Consider the following 17,948-nt stretch of genomic DNA (forward strand, 5'->3'; position numbering starts at 1 on the left):
TTAGATGCTTGCAAAATAAGGTTGATAGGTATAGTTGCCCAATATATTAAGCCTGACACATTTACTCCTGCATCTTTTAAGCAAGAAGAAACACACCTAGATTTTAAAACTACCCCACGCTCTACAGAATTTCATAATAGAAACACTCACCCAGTAAGAAATCCACTCTGGTCACAAGTAGTTATTTGCAGATAACCTCAGGAGCACTTTTCTCATCTCTGCACCCCAAGCATCTCCCCATCATTCCTGCCCCACACACTGTCCTCAACCCCACACACCAGCTCTTGCTGCGCAGAACTGGCTGGAGACTTCAGCGAGGCTCTCTAAGATCACAGCCCACGTCGCCAGGACCTGTACCAAAGTCACGGAAGACTTTGGGATTTTATCAGATGCATTAAAGCTAAATGAACAGTGAGCAACCAAGTCTGTGCATCTTAATGGGGATTTGTCTGTGAAAAAGCCTGTCTACACATAAGATTCAGTTGTGAGGAAATACCTGCTTGAATAAGCATCAAGCCCATGTTTATTTTATCAGCTGTTTTTTTAAATTCAGTCTGTGGCAGATACCCATCAGTACCCAGAGCCCTCACGTTCTTCCTTCATGTCACTCTCCAGACCAGAGAGACTTTCCCGAATGATCAGAACTCGGTGAGGAGGCCCACGTGCCACTTCAAACAAGAGCTCTACAGAAGTGAGGGCTTCTTAGTTGGCCAAGATAATCAACATCACCGTGTTACAACCCTTCTCTGTTTGCAAAAGGAATCTCCAAGCAAGTATCTAGCTCATTTTTGCCTCAGGATTTCCTTCCAAGATAAATCAGATATATGCATTTTGTCTGGTGGCAATTATACACGGGGCAGAATGACAAATGGGAAAGATTTTTTCCTATAGAAGCACAGTAATTTCTAGTTTTGTCCTCTACCTAACCTGGAGCAACATCCAAAGAAACACTTCAAGGCAGTAGGACAGCTGTTGCTACTAAGTAAATACATAAATAATGTCAATCTAGAATCTTAAAACAGATGTCAAAGGGACTGTGGCGATGAAGAAAAGTTTTTTCTTAAAAAGAAAAAAGTTCACATGACAATTTACAAACTAATATGATCATTTGACCATGTAGAAAGTCTCTGAACAAACTCCACGAGCTGAATTTTTCAAATTCCTTCCTGAAGGAGGACCCAAAAAAAAAAAATAGAGCCAATAAAGCACTTTCAGGAAAGAATTTGCAAGTGACACTGGAGATTAGATCTGGGGTTAGATTGCACCCTGGAATGGCAAGCAGTCACAAGAACTGTTGGGCCAGATGGCCCCATATGCCTAATGGACCATCTACCAAGCAAAGAAACTCTCGTGAGACGTCAGGACCTTTTCTGCCATAGCCCAAATCAGTTTACAGGCATGAATCAGATGCTTTCAAAAGCTTTGGCCCAGAGATTCCTGGCAGAGTATCTACTTAAAGCAATTTCAAATCTATTTATAAGTCTGATGAAGCTCATCCTAAAGAGGCTGGGGACAGAGGGAACCCAGCCTCCTGCACTCGGGTGTCTCACTCGGAGCTAAGCTCCAGGCACTGGCAGGCAACTCCCAAGCCAGGCAAGGAAGGGAACAGGGCAATGAATGGGGCAGGTGACTCGAGGCCTCCAGGAGAGAGGCCATTTGCCTAAACTCAGGTGTTTGCCTCTCCTCACTGCCTGCCCAGACAGCTTGCAACCGAGCAGCAGCCCTGGCTCCCCACGGCTCCCCTGCAGGGCCCGGGGTCCTCCCTGCCTCCCACGAGGCGCAGGTACAGCCAGACAGGTGGCCAAGACCCACCGGGTTCACTGCTGCCACCAAGTCACCAGAGGGGCAGACAAAGGCTGTTGCCACCCCAAAAGGAGGTGGGAGAAGGGGCTTCCATACCACCTATCTCCAGCAAACACCAAAGCCCAGCCTCACAGCACCTCCTCTGGGAGGACAGGTCAACCCAACACCTACCAGTGCCCATCAGAGTTAAGAGGTGTCTCCTCTGCTTAGCATTGGGTTATTTTCTAACAGGATTCAGAGCTGAATCATCTCCTGATCACTTAGGACCTTCACTTTAGTTGGTACAAAAAACCCAACCACATAACTCACATCTCATGCGCTTTTAAGAATATCCCAAGTCTTGCACCACACATGCAAAACAGCTGAAGTCAAGTTTCCCTTTTCAGTGCAGCACAAATGAGAGCTTTACAGCTAAATGTCCAATTGGAAGATAGCATGCAGAGAATTGGATCCATATGACTTTCTTTTCATTGACAAAAATAGCATTATTCATAAAATGCTAAATATACGACTGCTTACAGAAGTTCTGTGGTAAGATAGACCAAAGAATCCATTTTAAAATAGTTTAATCACTACATTCCTTTAAAGATAGATTTTCACTTGGATTCACAGTAATGAAATATGTGAAAACCAGCCTCACCCAAGCCCCCCTCCTAAGGTCACTCGTATGGTACACGAGGTGTGCTAAGCACACCTTAAATCAGCACACACGTTTCCAGTATACTAAGGCTGAGAACACATGGTGGCTTTCATTAAATAGCTCAAGTTGGAAAGTCCATTTTAAAAACAATACTTAAAGTTATGTTAGTCTCATTAAGCAAAAAAGGTTTTTTTTTTTATTTTTTATTTTTATTTCTTCCCCTCCCCCCTTCACTCCTGCAGAAGATTAGAGCTCTAAGAAACTTTAGAGACAAAGAGTGGTAGGTACAAGAAACAGCTGGAATGTATCTGGTTCTTAAAACACAATAAAAACCAAGTGTTTTCCAAAGCTCAGCAAGGTCACAGCCTAATATAATACACCCAAGTGCTTGTTAAGAACTTAAAACACTGGGGGGGAAAAAAAAAAAGTGTTTGACAAAGAGAAGGTGCTAGAAGGCAGTTCACAGTGATGCAGGGGGTGAAGATGGATGACATGAGCACCTCTCCCCCAAACTATGGGGGAAAAGACATACACAACCAAAAAAGAAAGGATCAGGCCATAGCTCTCAAAAGGAACAATGAAGAAAGAGCAATAGTAGCTCCATGGCTGACTCTAGTTGGTAGCCTCAACATTCAGAGCATGAAAAAACAAAAACTCGCTTGGATTCTTTGCTAGTCCATAGATCATTTTCAGCAGCATTACATTTCTGCAGCACACAAGACATTCTCAGCAAGTTAATTATTTCTCTTAAAGTGCCTGCAGATGCTAATTTAATGCACAACTTGAAAATAACTCTGCAAACTCCTGAGCTGGCAGCCACCTGCAAAGGGAGCAGCCGCACTGGGACCTCAGCTGCTCATACACATCATCCAGCAGGTAAAGACAGGCTTGAAGAAATCTTAATATGTAATGAACATAAATAAAAAGAAAGCCAACAACGCGAGGAAAAAAAAAACACTTTGCAGGAATGAGTAAAATGATTTTATTCTCAAAAAAGTCCCATTTCTCCCTTGCCCAGCCCTCCATGGATACCATGGATAACTTGTCTTCCTTCCAATCTCTGGAAAGAAAAGAGAGAAAAATGCTTAACCAGGTTAAGAAAACATATAGATGGATATACACACAAACACATATTACTCTTCCCCTTTCAAAAAGTTATTGCTGTTATATGGCAGTTTGACACAGCACTCAGTCTGCAGCCAGTGAGAACATTAACTCTAGGATTTACATCCCCATAGTATTTATTTAACACTACGTACACTTCTGTATCCATTTGTGTTTATATATTAATTGGATACACTTATTCTAGCAAGGGCTTACTGCCAAGAAACTACATACAATAATGAAATATTGATGCATCTGCTTAATGGGAGCCTAAGCATGTCCCTTACACAGACATTAAGGAGGCAGGCAAGGCTCTGGCAGCAGCACTCTAAGAAGCTCTCCAGAAACCAGCCCACCCAGGTTTTATGACTTGATAGAATTACTCAGTATTAGATACGGTTTAGGCAACGCAATATATTGAGACTTGGCCTCCTTGGTTAAACGAGAGTTTTCCTTTTGAAAACATCCAGGGCACGGGCCGTCTGGCTGCTCCCCATCTGAGCGCACCGTGCTTGGATTCAAGAGAAAACTGCTCATAAAGCTGAGTGCAATTGAAATAAAGATGCCCAAGATGGGGAAACTAACTGTGGATGTGGAAGCTGCTCCCAGCTCACATGCAGCACATGCTGCACTCATGCTTGGAGGGAAAAACCACAGCTAAAACTCACCAAGGTAAGATCTTTGTGCAAACGCACGAAAAACATTTCTGGACCTCTTGCTACATTTTCAGAAGCCGTAAAAATATACAGTAGAAAGGCAGGCTTAGAGCTATTTCAACAAACAGAAACATTTGGCGACCACATGTCAAAGACCTGCACTGCGCTTGACTGCTGTGCTGCCTGCACAAACCAAAAGACTTCAGTGAGCAGCCCTAGCCCTCAGGTTTTACCTTCAAGTGACACCTTGTACTTGGACACCCTGCAAATTTGCTCTCCAAGTTTTACAGGCAGGGAGCTTGAGGGTTTTTTCAGGGAAAATTTTTGCAAATATCCCACGTGCACTAGATAGTTCTAAACCACCAAGGAAGATGACTCACATGAAGAGTCTCAAGGAGCTCAGTAACCAAGGGGCCACTACTCGCACAAGAGCACCCAGACAAATCAGGTCCTTAAGGGAGGAAATCCCACTTGTGAGAAGCCCCAGGAATCTCTGCAATCACAGAAGGCCTTGGGCCCAGCACCATTTCACCCCTTCAGCGGTGCTGGCCAAGCAGCCCTTGTGGCTCCTCATAGGGGAACACACACTACCCGCCCCCTCACACAGCACCCGCACGCCAGACCCAGCTACTTTGGGAGAAAGAGGGAAAACACACACCCACAAGCAGCGTTATTTGCCTCCGGGCCCTCTAACTAAACATTTACAGACATCCCAGGTCAGGTTTCAAGCTGCCTCCACAAACAGTTTCAAGCTAGAGACGTTCACCTGACGATGCGGGTTCAGGCGAGACGGGGGATGCGAGCAGAGCGGCTGCACAAAAACGCAGCACATGCGACACGGCTTCCTCCTCACTGTCCCTCCTCCACCCCGAGAGGAGGCTTCGGGGAGGAGCGGCAGCACAGCATCTCCCCTCGCTCACAGGGGCACCGGCCAGGACGAGGCGGGAGGACGGCTCCCGCACGCCTCGAGGCGGCCCTGCCTCGGGAAGCGGCGAGGACCAGGCGGGAGGACGGCTCCCGCACGCCTCGAGGCAGCCCTGCCTCAGGAAGCGGCGAGGACCAGGCGGGAGGACGGCTCCCGCACGCCTCGAGGCAGCCCTGCCTCGGGGAAGCGGCCAGGACGAGGCGGGAGGACGGCTCCCGCACGCCTCGAGGCGGCCCCGCCGTGGGGAAGCAGGCCTCGCCATCCGGGGCGTTCAAGAGCGTTTGGAGGGGCAGCTTCTGGCTTTCTGAAGCTGTAATATGGAACAGAGCTAACCAAATCATCTTTAAAACTGAACTATTTCTAGCTTTGGCAAGCGTTACGCTACACTAGATAATTTTGAAGTCGGGCTATTTCGGTGTTTTATTCAACTGCCGGCACACACCACAGGCCCAGGCAAGGTGCCAAGTCGAGGTCCAGCTGTGCGTGGTTTTCCTCAGCATTGGCTCTCACGCACCACTCCACACACCCCAGAAATCACGGATGCAGGAACGTGCCAACGCGGTTCCCTGCCAGGCTGGCTCAGCAAACCGCCGGCACAGGGGCTCCCGACAAGCCTGGCCCAGGAAGTGACTGCTCTCTCTCCAAGATAAGCTGATATGTTGGACAGCCACCTCGCCAACAACCATCAACCACCTCCCACGGGAGCGCTCAATGCTGGGACAAGCCACAACATCCTTCCTTCTGCTCATTGACTAGGACTAGCTAAAAAGCTTCACTGTTATCAATCAGGGGTGCTTCCTTCTGCCTAGCGTAAGGCCCAGACAAGCGGCACCGCTCCCCTCACGGTGGGAGCCCAGTTGGGAACAGGCAGGACAGGGGTCACCAGCTCCCACCTGGGATCCCACCCAAGGGCTCTGCTCACCCTTACCAGAATCTTCACCTAAAGCTTCAGATATTTTCTGCATATCTATTCTCATTTTTACCCACCCATCCAGATACGATAAATGCAGCTACCAAATGCCAATACAACAAGCCCCTCAGTTTCAGCATCTGAGCAGAGGTTTCCTGAAGCTTTTCAATCCCAAATTCTGCAAAGCTCTGTGCGAAAACGGTAGAGTATTTGCTGCTGCAGATTTCCTCAGCACAGAGAATTATCAACAGTTTACACAGAGATTTCTCCAGCCATTTTAAACATACATATGCCAGCTCGTGCTTGGATGTCTTCATCGTCCTCTGTCAGAGGCACATAAAATCCTACCAAAACACAAAAACGTGAAGATCCTGAACAGCCATTACCTCACCTTCAGAGGTAATGGCTTAATTTAGAGGACTCACTATTTCAGGTTTTGCTCTCAACCACTATCGTACTGAGAGTCACAAAACTTCCACCTAAGTCTCATCTTAAAAAAAAAAAAAAAAAAAAAAAAATTATTCCTCTAAAAGGACAACGTAAACAGTTTAAAAAAAAAAAAAAAAAAAATCTGCATTTAAAAAGTAGAGAAATGCAAAGTACTCTCGGAAATGCAAACCTTGTTTCCTACAGGAATAAATATTTACATTTCCCTTCTCCATTACAGAACACTGAACATCCTGTTCACCAATACCTCCTTTTTTAAGTTAACCTATTTTAAATACGAAGTTTACCCATAGGGTAAGCCGAAACGTTGCTGTACACGGCGGCAGCTCTTCCCATCGCGCAGGGCAGGCACAGCGCGCGGCCCCGGGGGATGCAGCGGGAGCCCAACACGCCGTTTCCCCCTGCACAGGGGGACACACTGCACACGCTGCTGAGCCCTGTTGCCCCCCGTGCTGCTGCCCTCCAGGGCATCGCCTCTGCCGGAGAAGGAGAAGACGCCCGAGCTCAGGGCCCGGGAAATAAGTTTGCAAAGAATGGGGATTTCTGCGACTATTTACTCTCCTGATGCCACTTGCTGGAGAGGCGCTTCTGGCAACACGACTGTCACCTCGGGCGAGCGGCGGCACGTGCAGCGCGAGCCCGGAGTCCTCCTGCCGTTAAAATACGCGTGACGGGGAACGCCCGGGCGCGCTCCGGGAGCGCGCGGGGAAACGGGCGCTGCCGCCGTTCCCCGAAGCGCCGCGTCGCCCACGCGCGCCGCGGCCCGGGGGAGCGCGGGGGGCCCACGCGTGCCGCGGCAGGCAGCGCGGAGCCGCGCGCTCGTCACGGGAGCGGGGAAGGACAGGGCCGCCCCGTGCCCGTGCCCATGCCCAGCCGCCCGGCGGGACGAGGAGGAGCAGGAGGGAGGGTGACGGCGGCGCGGCGCTCACCTCGACCCAGCGGCGCGCCTCGGCGAAGGCGGCCTCGCAGCGGCGCTCGCCCTCCGCCTCAGCGCCCTCCATGGCGGCCGCGGCGAGGGCAGCGGAGCGGGCGGCGGCGGCGCGGGCAGCCCCGCGCGCTGGGGCCGCCGCCTTTTAACGCCCCGCGCGGCCCGGCCGCCCCGCCCCGCCCCGCCGCGCGCCGCCCACGGCGCCGGCCCCGCGGGGAGGGCGCGGGACGGGCGCCCGCGCGGGCCCCTCCGCTCCTCCTCGGCCCAGCTCGGTCCTTTTTCCTTTCCCCGGGCAAGGGCTGGGCCGGAGCGCCGCGTAGGGTTACGGGATGTGAAGAAAAGGCGACTTGGAGACCTGGGATTGCCCCGCGCGCGCGGTGCTCTCCTGGGCCTGCTGGCCCGGGGTGCGGGTCGCTCCCCGTCGTGCTCCGAGCACGTCCTGCTCAGCGCAGGACTGGGCATCTCCCGTCGATTCCGTCTCCTGCTGACATGGTGTGGTGTGTGCGGTGTGCCAACCTCTGCCTTGTGCAGTACGCAAATGAAAACCCCGCTATTCACATCGGAGTTAATTCCACCAGATGCACTGGAGATTTATTTAAGTGGTAAATACACAGAAATCACGTAATTAGCTCCTCAGGGTGGGGTATGAGTTAAGAGCTCAGTGCTAGGGAGGCAGCCATGGACAAAGTAGCAATGAAAGCTGCGGTATTTCTCTCTTTACTCCTCTTTCCTGCTCCATGCTGGCTCCATCGTAAGACCAAATATAAACCAAGAACATGTATTTCTTTTGTGAAATGTGTGAATGAAGCAAAACTACCCTCTCCTCTCAGTATTTATCACTCTTCACTACAAACCTTAAAAATGTCAGTGGGCAGGTGCTGCTGCTGACCAACAGCAGGTCGCATGAGTTGTCCTCACTAAAAGCTTTGCTTGGAGACCTACTCTGGCATTTCCCATCAAGGCCTCCCTTTCACCTAGTATAAAGCAGGATGTTCAACCTTAGGTAGGAGGAAAAGGCAGTAATAACCAAGAGCATCATGGAAATTATTTATTTGGAAATAAATTTCTATGGAAAAAGTTTAGTAAAAGAAGTCATGTTGAAGAAAATGGTTCCCAAGTTTTCACACCTGCTTGTGGTTGTTTTATGACAACTTGAGGCGAATCAGATGACCTTCCATATGATTAAAGCGTGCAACTTTTTACATGAAGCATCTCAGTAAATCCTCCTTCTAGGAGGACCACAGCAGCTTTCATGCAGGAGCTGTTCAGTCTACATGAGTAAAAACGCTGAATTCCAGGATATACGTTTCTTCTTCAAAGTGAATTTTAAATTATTGGCTCTCCTAGGTAAGGAAAACCCAGCAAGACAGTTCAGGATTCCTTTGCACCAACAAAGTAAGTTATTGGCTTTGTAGATCAGAAAAGGATTGTAGACCCCAGGCACAACTGCTAGTTAATGGTGACGTGAGTAGCAAACACTGATCTGCAAAATAGAGCCTTTCCCTGGGTGTGCCTACCCAGGGTAAGTCAAGCAACAGCTGATGTCATATTCTCTTCCTAAAGTGTTCCCAAAATACTTGGCGCCAAAATATTTTCCATCAAGGCAGTCTTTTTTTCCCTTCTTAACACAAGACACTATTTATTTTCTAAATGGGAGCTGTTATTTATTTTCTAAATATGACATAGGCATTTTTTTTCCTTCTCACCTTGTTTTAATAACACAGCCATGATTAAAAGGAAAAAAAAAAAAACCCACATTACTCCGTCCCTTAACTCCTTACTGTTTCCCAACAAAATGCTTGTGATGCGGTGGAGAAATGTGTGGTGATACACTCGAAAGGTTGGGCACTGCTGAGCCGCGAGGAGGACACCAGCTCCACGCGGAGGGGCTGGACACGCTCCCTCCCTTCCCTCCTCCGGGCACTGCTTCCATAACTGGATGCGTCGGGAGGCGGAGGGGGCTGCCCCGCTTCTGCTACTCTACCCTCCGTGATACCTGATAAAAGTGCAGTCCTGAAGTTGTTTTGGGTATGCAATAAATATTTACAAAAATGCTCTGCTCCTAGAAGTGTTTAGCATCCCACATTTGGCACCTAAAAATACAGGCACCACCTGAACGCTGACGGGTGTGGGTATTTCCTGGCATTATTTTTATCTGAGTTATGGCTCTGTTTCCTAACTAGAATCTTCCGAGTCATCTTTAGCACAAAATATGCAATGGCCCAATTACACTGTGGCAACTTTGATTGGATTTTCTGTTTGCAGCAGGAAAACAGGGCAGTTGGGTCTGCTTAATAAAAACTGACAGCTCTGTAAAAGGAAAGTTCAGGGCTTTAGGGCTGAGCATGGCAAGGCAAAGCAAGCTTCTGTAGCACAAGTTTTCTGAACACTACTACATTTTATTGGGAGAAAAACATTCTGCATGTGGCAGCTCATCAGTGTTGCTCTCTGCTCTTTTCCAACAGCTCGCTCACAGAAAACACTCTGTTGTCAGAGGACTCTGTAGGTGACTTTATTAAACAGATACTGTTTTTCTTCAGAGTGCAAAAGATGTTCTTAAGTGATAAGAGAGCCTCCCAGGCCTGTTGCTTTTCTGTAAAGAAGGAGAACTGTGCCAGAGGGCTGCAGCACGAGCACCTGCACGGGCAGAGGAGGGACAGCAAGAGCTGAGAGCAGCGCGGGGACACCCAGGAGCAGCCGCTCTCGCCAACTGCCTGCCCAGGAAGCCAAGCCGAATCCTTCCCCTTCAAAGCAACAAATCAAGGAGTAATACCACAAAATCTCAAAAACAAACAAACAAACCCCCAACACCTTCTTTACAAGAATCCCAAAGCGTTAAGGTTGTTCAGCCCTCCTCAAGAGCATTATTAAAGTCAGCAAAGAAATCGGTCACTGCTAGGAGGGAGGGGAGTGGAGGGGAGGGCATCACGCAGCAGCCAGTGGCACCACTGGAGAAATTCCCAGCAGGTGTCCCCTAAAGGAGAACAATATGACCATCACATCATCACCCTGTGACAGGCAACCATCACATCTGTCTTAAAATCAATGGGATGGCTTTTGGTCCCGTGACACAGGTTTCATTAAAAAACACTACTTTTCTATCATTTGTTTCAGTTATGTGAGATATCCCACACTGTTGTATTCATCTGTGGGTTCCCAGCCCTAGTATTTGAACTTGTACTTACTACTACAATGGCTTTTTTTTTTTTTTTTTTTAGTAAAAATTCATTTTCCCCCCAAAATAGCAAGCAGTGGTTTAACTAAAGCTTTCAGCAGTTTATTTAGGTCATTAGGCTTGAAAAGCAAAATTAATTTCTTATTTAAAACTTAGAGATAAGATAGCTTTCAAATGATAAGTGCTCACCAACAGCAAATAGAAATTGTCCTCTGTTTAGGCTTTTTAAAATTCTGTTTCTTTATTAACAAGTCATGTAGTGAAAAAACGCCTTTACCTTTTGAGTCACCTGAAAAGTTCTTACACTGTATTTATTACCTGTATTGCTTGAGCTAGAAGTAAGAGGCACAGCCTCAGACTGCAAAGTTTCTAGCCATTACCATAGCACACGCTCTCCTCCAAGTGTTAGGTGTGAATGATAATCCTGCTCTAAATTCACTGCATCACTACTATGCTGATGACTTGGCATGGAACATGACAGACAGCAACTCACAAACCTTCTAAGGGGGACTGAGAGAAAACAGAAAGCCACTCCTGAACACAAATGTCTTACACGAAGGGCATGTGTGTGTATGCAGGTACCCCATTTGCTTTAGGAACGAGCAGCAAGATAGAGCAAGGACAAATCCAAAGTTTATTCCACATGTGCTACAGTTAATCAGAACGTTAGGGAAGTATCAAAATCTCTACTATTAACATATGGCAAGAGTTTTATTGTTACAATACATGGTGACAGATGAGCCCAACTGAAAAAGGCTTAAGCTGCAGACAGTGCAATTGCATTAAATCTTAATTCTTCTGGGTCACGTTCCATGAATTTCTTGCAAACTTCTATTGCATCCTGAAAGAAAACAAACGAACAGCCTTACTTCAAAAAGAAAGTGAAATGCAACCAAATACCAACCTTTCCCTAGAGGATGACTCATGAGACAAATTGATTTTAACTGTATTTCTCATTCAAGTTGTCCCTACTCAAGATATATTTATAGTGCTCATGAAAGCAGCAGAAGAGAGCAGAAGTTGTATACGGGACCTTATCAGTTCTTGTTACTGAATGCTGCTTTTTGCATCAGGCCTGTGCTGTTCTGACTTTCCCAGGGCAACTCAGGCTTGCCTTTACCAGTCCTGCTGTATTCAGAAACTTCATTTGTTTGTCTCAAGCAGAACCTAAGCTGTGTGGGGTAAGGGAAGGATGATAAATAACGCCCTCCTCTAGCTTTAGGGTGCAATATGGAGAGCACATGTTATCAGTAAAATAGAAAAAAAAGCACCACATATGAAGGAATAAAAGCTTTACCCAACTTCCGCCCCAACTCCGAACAGGCACGAATCGCACGCACTTTTCAGGGATTAAGGGAACACTATTAAACTCGAAGAGGTTTGTTTCTTTTTGAGTTTCCCTAGTTCCTTCTTTTTCTAAAGCTAATCCAGACTGGATACTCTAGTAGTCAGACCTAGACTTTGCACTCTCGCAGCTTCAGCTTGGTATCCCTCTCTTGGGATGAGGGTGTATTCCCCCAATTAGGTGTGATCCTTTTGAATTCATTTCTCAGCTGAAACTCAACTTGGCAAGGAAGAAAGGACAAGAGACGAGAAGTGCTGGAAAAGGATTCGGTCTATGTCCAGCAGGGCACCCATTAACCTATAACTAAAGCAAAGCTAATGAAAAATTACTATTAGGTGATCTCTTCACCTCATGTGTCACCAGTAGATAGGAAGCTCTTGGTACACATGCTGAATTGCCTGCTCATCTTTTATCATCAACCCTCCAGACATTTCTTGCTTTTACATTGTGATACTCTCTCATCCACAGTCACACCACGTGCATTCTGATATATCCATTTTAAAACGGAGTGAACCTGCTGGTCTCACCATCCCACTCACTCTAAACCAAGACAAGCATAAATACAGCAGGTCTGAATTCTGTTTAGCACCACCTAGCAGGGCTTTCTGGTCCTACCTCTAAGAAAGAGTCGTCACTGGTTTCCCCATGGTTTACTGGAAATGGCTTGCGCCCATCTGTTGGAACAGGATTAAACAAAGCATTTAAAAAAATGAAAACATAAAAGATGGTTTTCTGCAGAAAGAATAATTTAAATAGACTTTTCTCTCTACCTACATAAGTTCCACCTGATTTTTCATTAAAAAAAAATTACAAATTATAATGTGCAACTACTGCCTGATCTCTCCCTCACAGCTTACTGCTTCACAAGATACTGTTATGTGCAATCTGTACAGGGTATTTAATTATTTTAGTTTTTTTCTTCTTTTAAGTTGTGATTTGCACTTGCTTTAGCGCTGGCGTGGTACTTCGGTGTCCCAAGCAGAGAAGAACGAGTGCAGCTCCTCTTAGAGGCTGTGTGCAGACAGACTGCTGGGGTTCGTGGTCTTTGACAACTGGCACCAAGGCCTCCTACCAAACCCCTCACTCTCTCCGAGAGCTTGGAGAGCCAGCGGCATAACTGAAATACTGTTCTAATTAAAAAGGACAGTGAACAAAACCCCAAGGATTTAGATATTAAGTAAGTTCATAACATTTAAAATAGTTGCTATAGCCATTTTTTAAATTATTATTTGCAAGATAATAGTGCTGCTACCATCTATTTTTATGCTTTTGTCTGCAGGAAACTCTTAAAAAGTTTCAGATTACTTGTGAAGAGGCAACAGTATGAGAACACGTCAGGATATCTCAAGTATTTACTAGCTCAGATTCCCCTTGGCTCCATCCTCTCTTTGACGGGAGTCTCCCCTCCCCAAAGATTCCCCTGAATTTGGCAGGGCGCCTACACTACATTTTCCCCAACTAAAAATAGGTTCTCGGCTCGAGCACTTGCGCTCTCACCAGAGCAGACGCCCTCCTGCTCAGAGAGGCAGCGTGATGGAACGGGAACAAGGCAAAGCCCCCCGACCACGGCAGCGGGCAGGACCCAACGCCCTGCGCTGCGCCAGGCCAAGGGCCCCTGCAATTTTTATATACACCTGGGCACAGCAGCGCTTTAATTCCATCTGCCTATCAGCAACATGCTCTCCATGGCAAAACCACGGCGAGCGTTTCATGTCCACACGGTTCCCTCGAGCCGCCGCACTGCTTGAAGCCAGCGAGTGAACGGAAAAACCTTCGCCCCTTCCCTGCTTCCAAGGGCTTTTTACTTGCTTCCGCCAGCACAGAGACAAGTTATTTTAGGCAGAAAGGAAATAGTACTAGCATTCCGCTACACGGTGGAGCTCATTTTCAGTTTTAGCAGGAAAAGAAAGGGAATTTTAGCTTGCATCATTCTTATGGAGTGGAAATTAGATAAATATGTAATCATTGTTTGCAGGGTGCTGCAATTAATGCACACTAAGAGGAAATGAGCCAGCCATCATCACGTGCAACATGTGCTTAAACTCATTGTCACAAAATACCTACAACCCACAGAAGTTGCCTAGTTCATCTAGTCCACTGACATCACCTATACTGCACCATAGCAAAGCAGAAATCTGCGCCTACTGATCATCAATTCTTAATGTTGATCACTGTTCTCAGTTCTTATATTCACCTTCGTATTAAAAAAAGCATGTCTTACATATTACTTATGCCCTAGGTTTTAATTATTTGTCCTCTGTCACGGGCATTGCTTAGTAACATGTTGCTTTTCAGGAGGCTTTAAATGCCCAGAAATAGCAGATGTCCCTACCATAAAATATTGCAGAAATTACTTCAGGAAAGACCAGAGTGACTTGCAGTTTTTAAATCCTAATCTCCCCACTAGTTTCCTGAAGCGTCTGCAGCAAAACCTAGTTGCCCAGCAACATGTTTAAGATTAGAATCATTACAGAGTATCTGAACAGAACTTGGTGCCACACCATATGAAAAGGGGGGAAAAATAGCTGTAAGTAATTTGAAAAACAGAGGCTGCTGTTTAGAATTAACTGTCTAGCGACCACAGAAAGGGAAATAAAGAGAATAACCAGCCTATACATAATAAATATTATATATTTATTAATATATATAAATAATAATTTGCAACATATTAGCATCTACTAGTATTTTGACCGCCATTAACTATAGCACTATTCAATAACTTAGCTATAGCTCCTGCAGTTGCATGGAATCTATTAATTGCTTCCCCAAGCAATTCAGGGACATCGCTATAACAGTATTTTCCTCTCTGAAAGTGTGATTGCTTCCAAGAAAGAATTCTTCTTGGTTCCAATTATTTGACAAAAAGTCCCCCCAATACTCTCAAACAAAACCTAGGAGGCAGTTGAAAAGAACCTAAGCCCTTCAAGATACCAAATAATATAAAACAAATGATTTTTTTTTAAATACAACTCATATTCAATTCAAATAAATAGAAAGTAAGAATAAAAAATGTTCTTACCCAATTCATAGAGATGACCACCTACATTAACTAATGCAATAAAGTGAAGATCTACTTTTTCATCTATACTTGGTGCCTGCAAAACAAAACAAAAAACATATTGTGCTCACCAACACCCTTATTCCAAGGCAGTTTACCAGAATGCACATCACAACACACAAACCCCGGCGAGCAGAAGGATGAAGCTCACATGGAGCAGCACATTGTGGCCCTATGCAGAGAGCAGGACATTTTGAAATATAAAATTGCTTCCTGCAAATGCATTCATCAGTAAGAACCATTTCAGTAAGGCAGCTGAAGGGGTTTCCAACAGTAGGTTTACGTAGAAGCTTCTTTTTTCACTACCGGATTACAAGTAGGGTCGTCTCAGATACATCAGGGTTAAAAACAGGCATTTATACAAAGAGCAGCTCCCGGGCTGAGCCCTGTCCTGCATTGCCTCGGGCAGGTTAGTCCTGCTTGCCAGTCACTTCTGTGACAGTCGCCACGTCCTCCCCCCCAGACATTCCCAGGGCTCGTGCTCCCTCTTGGGCATGTGCTAGGCAGACGGAGGGGCAAATCCCCAGAGATGCTCGTAGCTCCGTCGCTGGAAAAGCCGCAGGCTTCGGCGAGTTCCTGGGAACCCCCCAAAACGGTGGCTGGCAGCGCTCGAGCCCCACACGAGAGCGAGGGGCAGCCTCCAGCCCCGGCGCACACCCACGTGTGGGGCTACAGGAGCCCAAGGGCTGGAAAAACGGAGCCCATGCCCAGGCCCACGCCGGCCACCTCATCCCAGCCCAGGCAAAGACCTCGCAGGCGTCCTCATGCCAGCTGCTGCCAACTGCATCACCCCAAAGCTGCTAGCTAGGAAATCTGGGCTGAGGAAGTGCCACAGTGAATGGAACAACTGCTACCATCTAGACCCACTTTATGAGGAAAAACTCCTTAATGCCTAATGTTTGGTTTCTGACTCCTTGGGCGCAACCGGACTTGACTAGACAGGACAAGAATCTCCAGTCTATTTTCAGAGGACAAATCTCTGAGACTCCCAACATTTGGGATTCCCAACATCTGGGGCCAGCCTCTCTTCAGTAGTGGCCAGTGACAGGACAAGAGGAAACAGCCACAAACTGAAGGACCAAAAGTTCCACAGGAACTTAGGGAAAAATTTCGTAACAGTGAGGGTGACAGAGCCCTGGAACAGGCTGCCCAGAGAGGTTGTGGAGTCTCCTTCTCTGGAGATCTTCCAAACCTGCCTGGATGCCACCCTGTGCCACGTGCTCTAGGTGTCCCTGCTGGAGCAGAGGGGTTGGACTAGACGATCTCTAGAGGTCCCTTCCAACCTTAACCATTCTGTGACTCTTGACTTGCAAGGCGTGATTGAGCTGCTGCTTCAGGAGGACCTGTCTGAACCCTCCTTTATCTTGCCCTCTACTGAGGGCCCTGACTAGCTATGTGTTGCCTTCAGCCTTGCCTTCAATGCTGAACCTGTAAGTGCAAAATGCTGAACCTACAACTGCAAGAGAGGCAGTGGAGCCATCAAGAGAAATACCTTTGAGTTTTCACAGAATATATTTAAAGTGATCGCTATTCCCATAGAATATAGTCATGGTTGTTTTTGAACTCATCAAATCTAAATAAGTTGCCTCCATTAAGTGCTATTACCATTTACTTTAATGCAAGAAATGCTATTCTTGTGTTTTAAATTCCCAGTTGTCATAAAATAAATACACACCCCCGGGGAGAAAGAAAGATCCATCTCATTATTAAAGTTTCATTTCTATCACATGCGTAGCTTCCTTCACCTGTTATTTCTCTTCATGTAATGCAGGTACTAGTAAATGTTACAATACTAGAAGTAGATCTATTCCATCTATTCCATTTCTTGAAAATAAGAAGTATTTTCGTCTGGCAATTTTTTGCATAATACATAGAGTCAATAAGCTCCGAATCCAGCTGATGTCAGTTTTGCATTATAAAAATATGTTGCTTAGGATTTAGGCAATACAGGGGCCTGATTCAACCTTTCCCATATGATAGGTCTGATTTAGAATCTCTCCAGCCCTCCCTGGGTGGATAAAGCAGCCGTTTAGGCGCGTGCCCGCATCAGCATGTGCCAAAGGAGCAAATTAACTTTTCAGGCCAACTTCTATTGCACTGAGTTCTAGCAATTCTAGCACTAGAGGCAGAAAATTTCACATGTCAAGGGGAGGGAAAAAAGGGGGAATAGCACTTTCAGGAAGATGTCTCTTGTGGTTTCCATGAGAAGCTACATCTTTGGTAAAGCTTTCTGCTTTTCATAAACAGCCTGCAGAAATGCTTAGCAGAACAAGGGAGCACAGACCGAGGAAGCCAATCTGCATGGTCATCCCTAGGTAGTATTTTCAGAGCAGCTACAAAGGAGCCTCTTGATCACTCTTCTTGAGCAGTGTCACAGCAGTATCAGCACGGGGATTTCCTATCCCTCCGATTTTCACTTAGTGTGCAGGACTTAATGTGCAGAAGGGAAAAGCGGATTTGAATGATCACATGGAAGACGCATCAGGAAGGGGAAAGGCACATGAGTCTGAGAAAGATTCATTCTCTGTTCAGGATTTGGAACTAATCTCTGGGATTCAAGACAAATTTCAAGTCTTCTGAACAGCTACAGCACTCAAAGAAAATTCCTATTTCTCTTCCATCCTGCAAGACAGAAAGACAACAATGCCTGAAGCAGCTTAGGTAGCTTGCACTGTGGTTTCAGGCTTAGAAAAACCCATACTGCAAGAACACGACCTTTCTGATTTAATCTGTTTAAGGGAAAAAGTAGCCTGAAAAATAACAGCCAGCAAGCTTCAGAGTGATTTAAGATGAAAAATAAAAATAATTAAAGGAAAAAAAAAATCCCAACCTTCTCTCCATTATTAATGGCATTCCAAGGCTCTCAAACAAGAGCCAGAGATGCTCTGCAGCCTGATTTTGGATGCTAAATTAAAGGCACCTGTGTCTTGACTTGAGTCTTGACTTTTCAGAGGATG

General features: G+C 46.3%; 2 protein-coding genes across 2 annotated transcripts in view; both read right to left on the reverse strand.

Moving 5' to 3' along the window:
- Positions 1 to 7,493, reverse strand: part of LOC148595794 (LIM and calponin homology domains-containing protein 1-like) — a 77,158-nt gene extending 69,665 nt beyond the window's left edge. The window contains exon 1 of the mRNA XM_088540300.1: positions 7,415 to 7,493. Coding sequence (XP_088396426.1) covers positions 7,415 to 7,486 — 72 coding nt within the window. The 5' untranslated portion in view covers positions 7,487 to 7,493. The remainder of the gene's footprint in view (positions 1 to 7,414) is intronic.
- Positions 7,494 to 11,199: 3,706 nt separating this feature from the next.
- The window catches only part of UCHL3 (ubiquitin C-terminal hydrolase L3), a 36,204-nt gene continuing 29,455 nt past the window's right edge, over positions 11,200 to 17,948 (reverse strand). Inside the window, exons 6-8 of the mRNA XM_088540299.1 lie at positions 14,953 to 15,028; positions 12,549 to 12,607; positions 11,200 to 11,429 (exon numbers count right to left, since the gene is read on the reverse strand). Of these exons, the coding sequence (XP_088396425.1) occupies positions 11,346 to 11,429; positions 12,549 to 12,607; positions 14,953 to 15,028 (219 nt within the window). The 3' untranslated portion in view covers positions 11,200 to 11,345. The remainder of the gene's footprint in view (positions 11,430 to 12,548; positions 12,608 to 14,952; positions 15,029 to 17,948) is intronic.

Source organism: Tinamus guttatus, unplaced genomic scaffold, assembly GCF_059628265.1.
Source record: "Tinamus guttatus ecotype Peru unplaced genomic scaffold, ASM5962826v1 Tinamus_guttatus_pri_ptg000058l, whole genome shotgun sequence".
NCBI lineage: Eukaryota > Metazoa > Chordata > Aves > Tinamiformes > Tinamidae > Tinamus > Tinamus guttatus.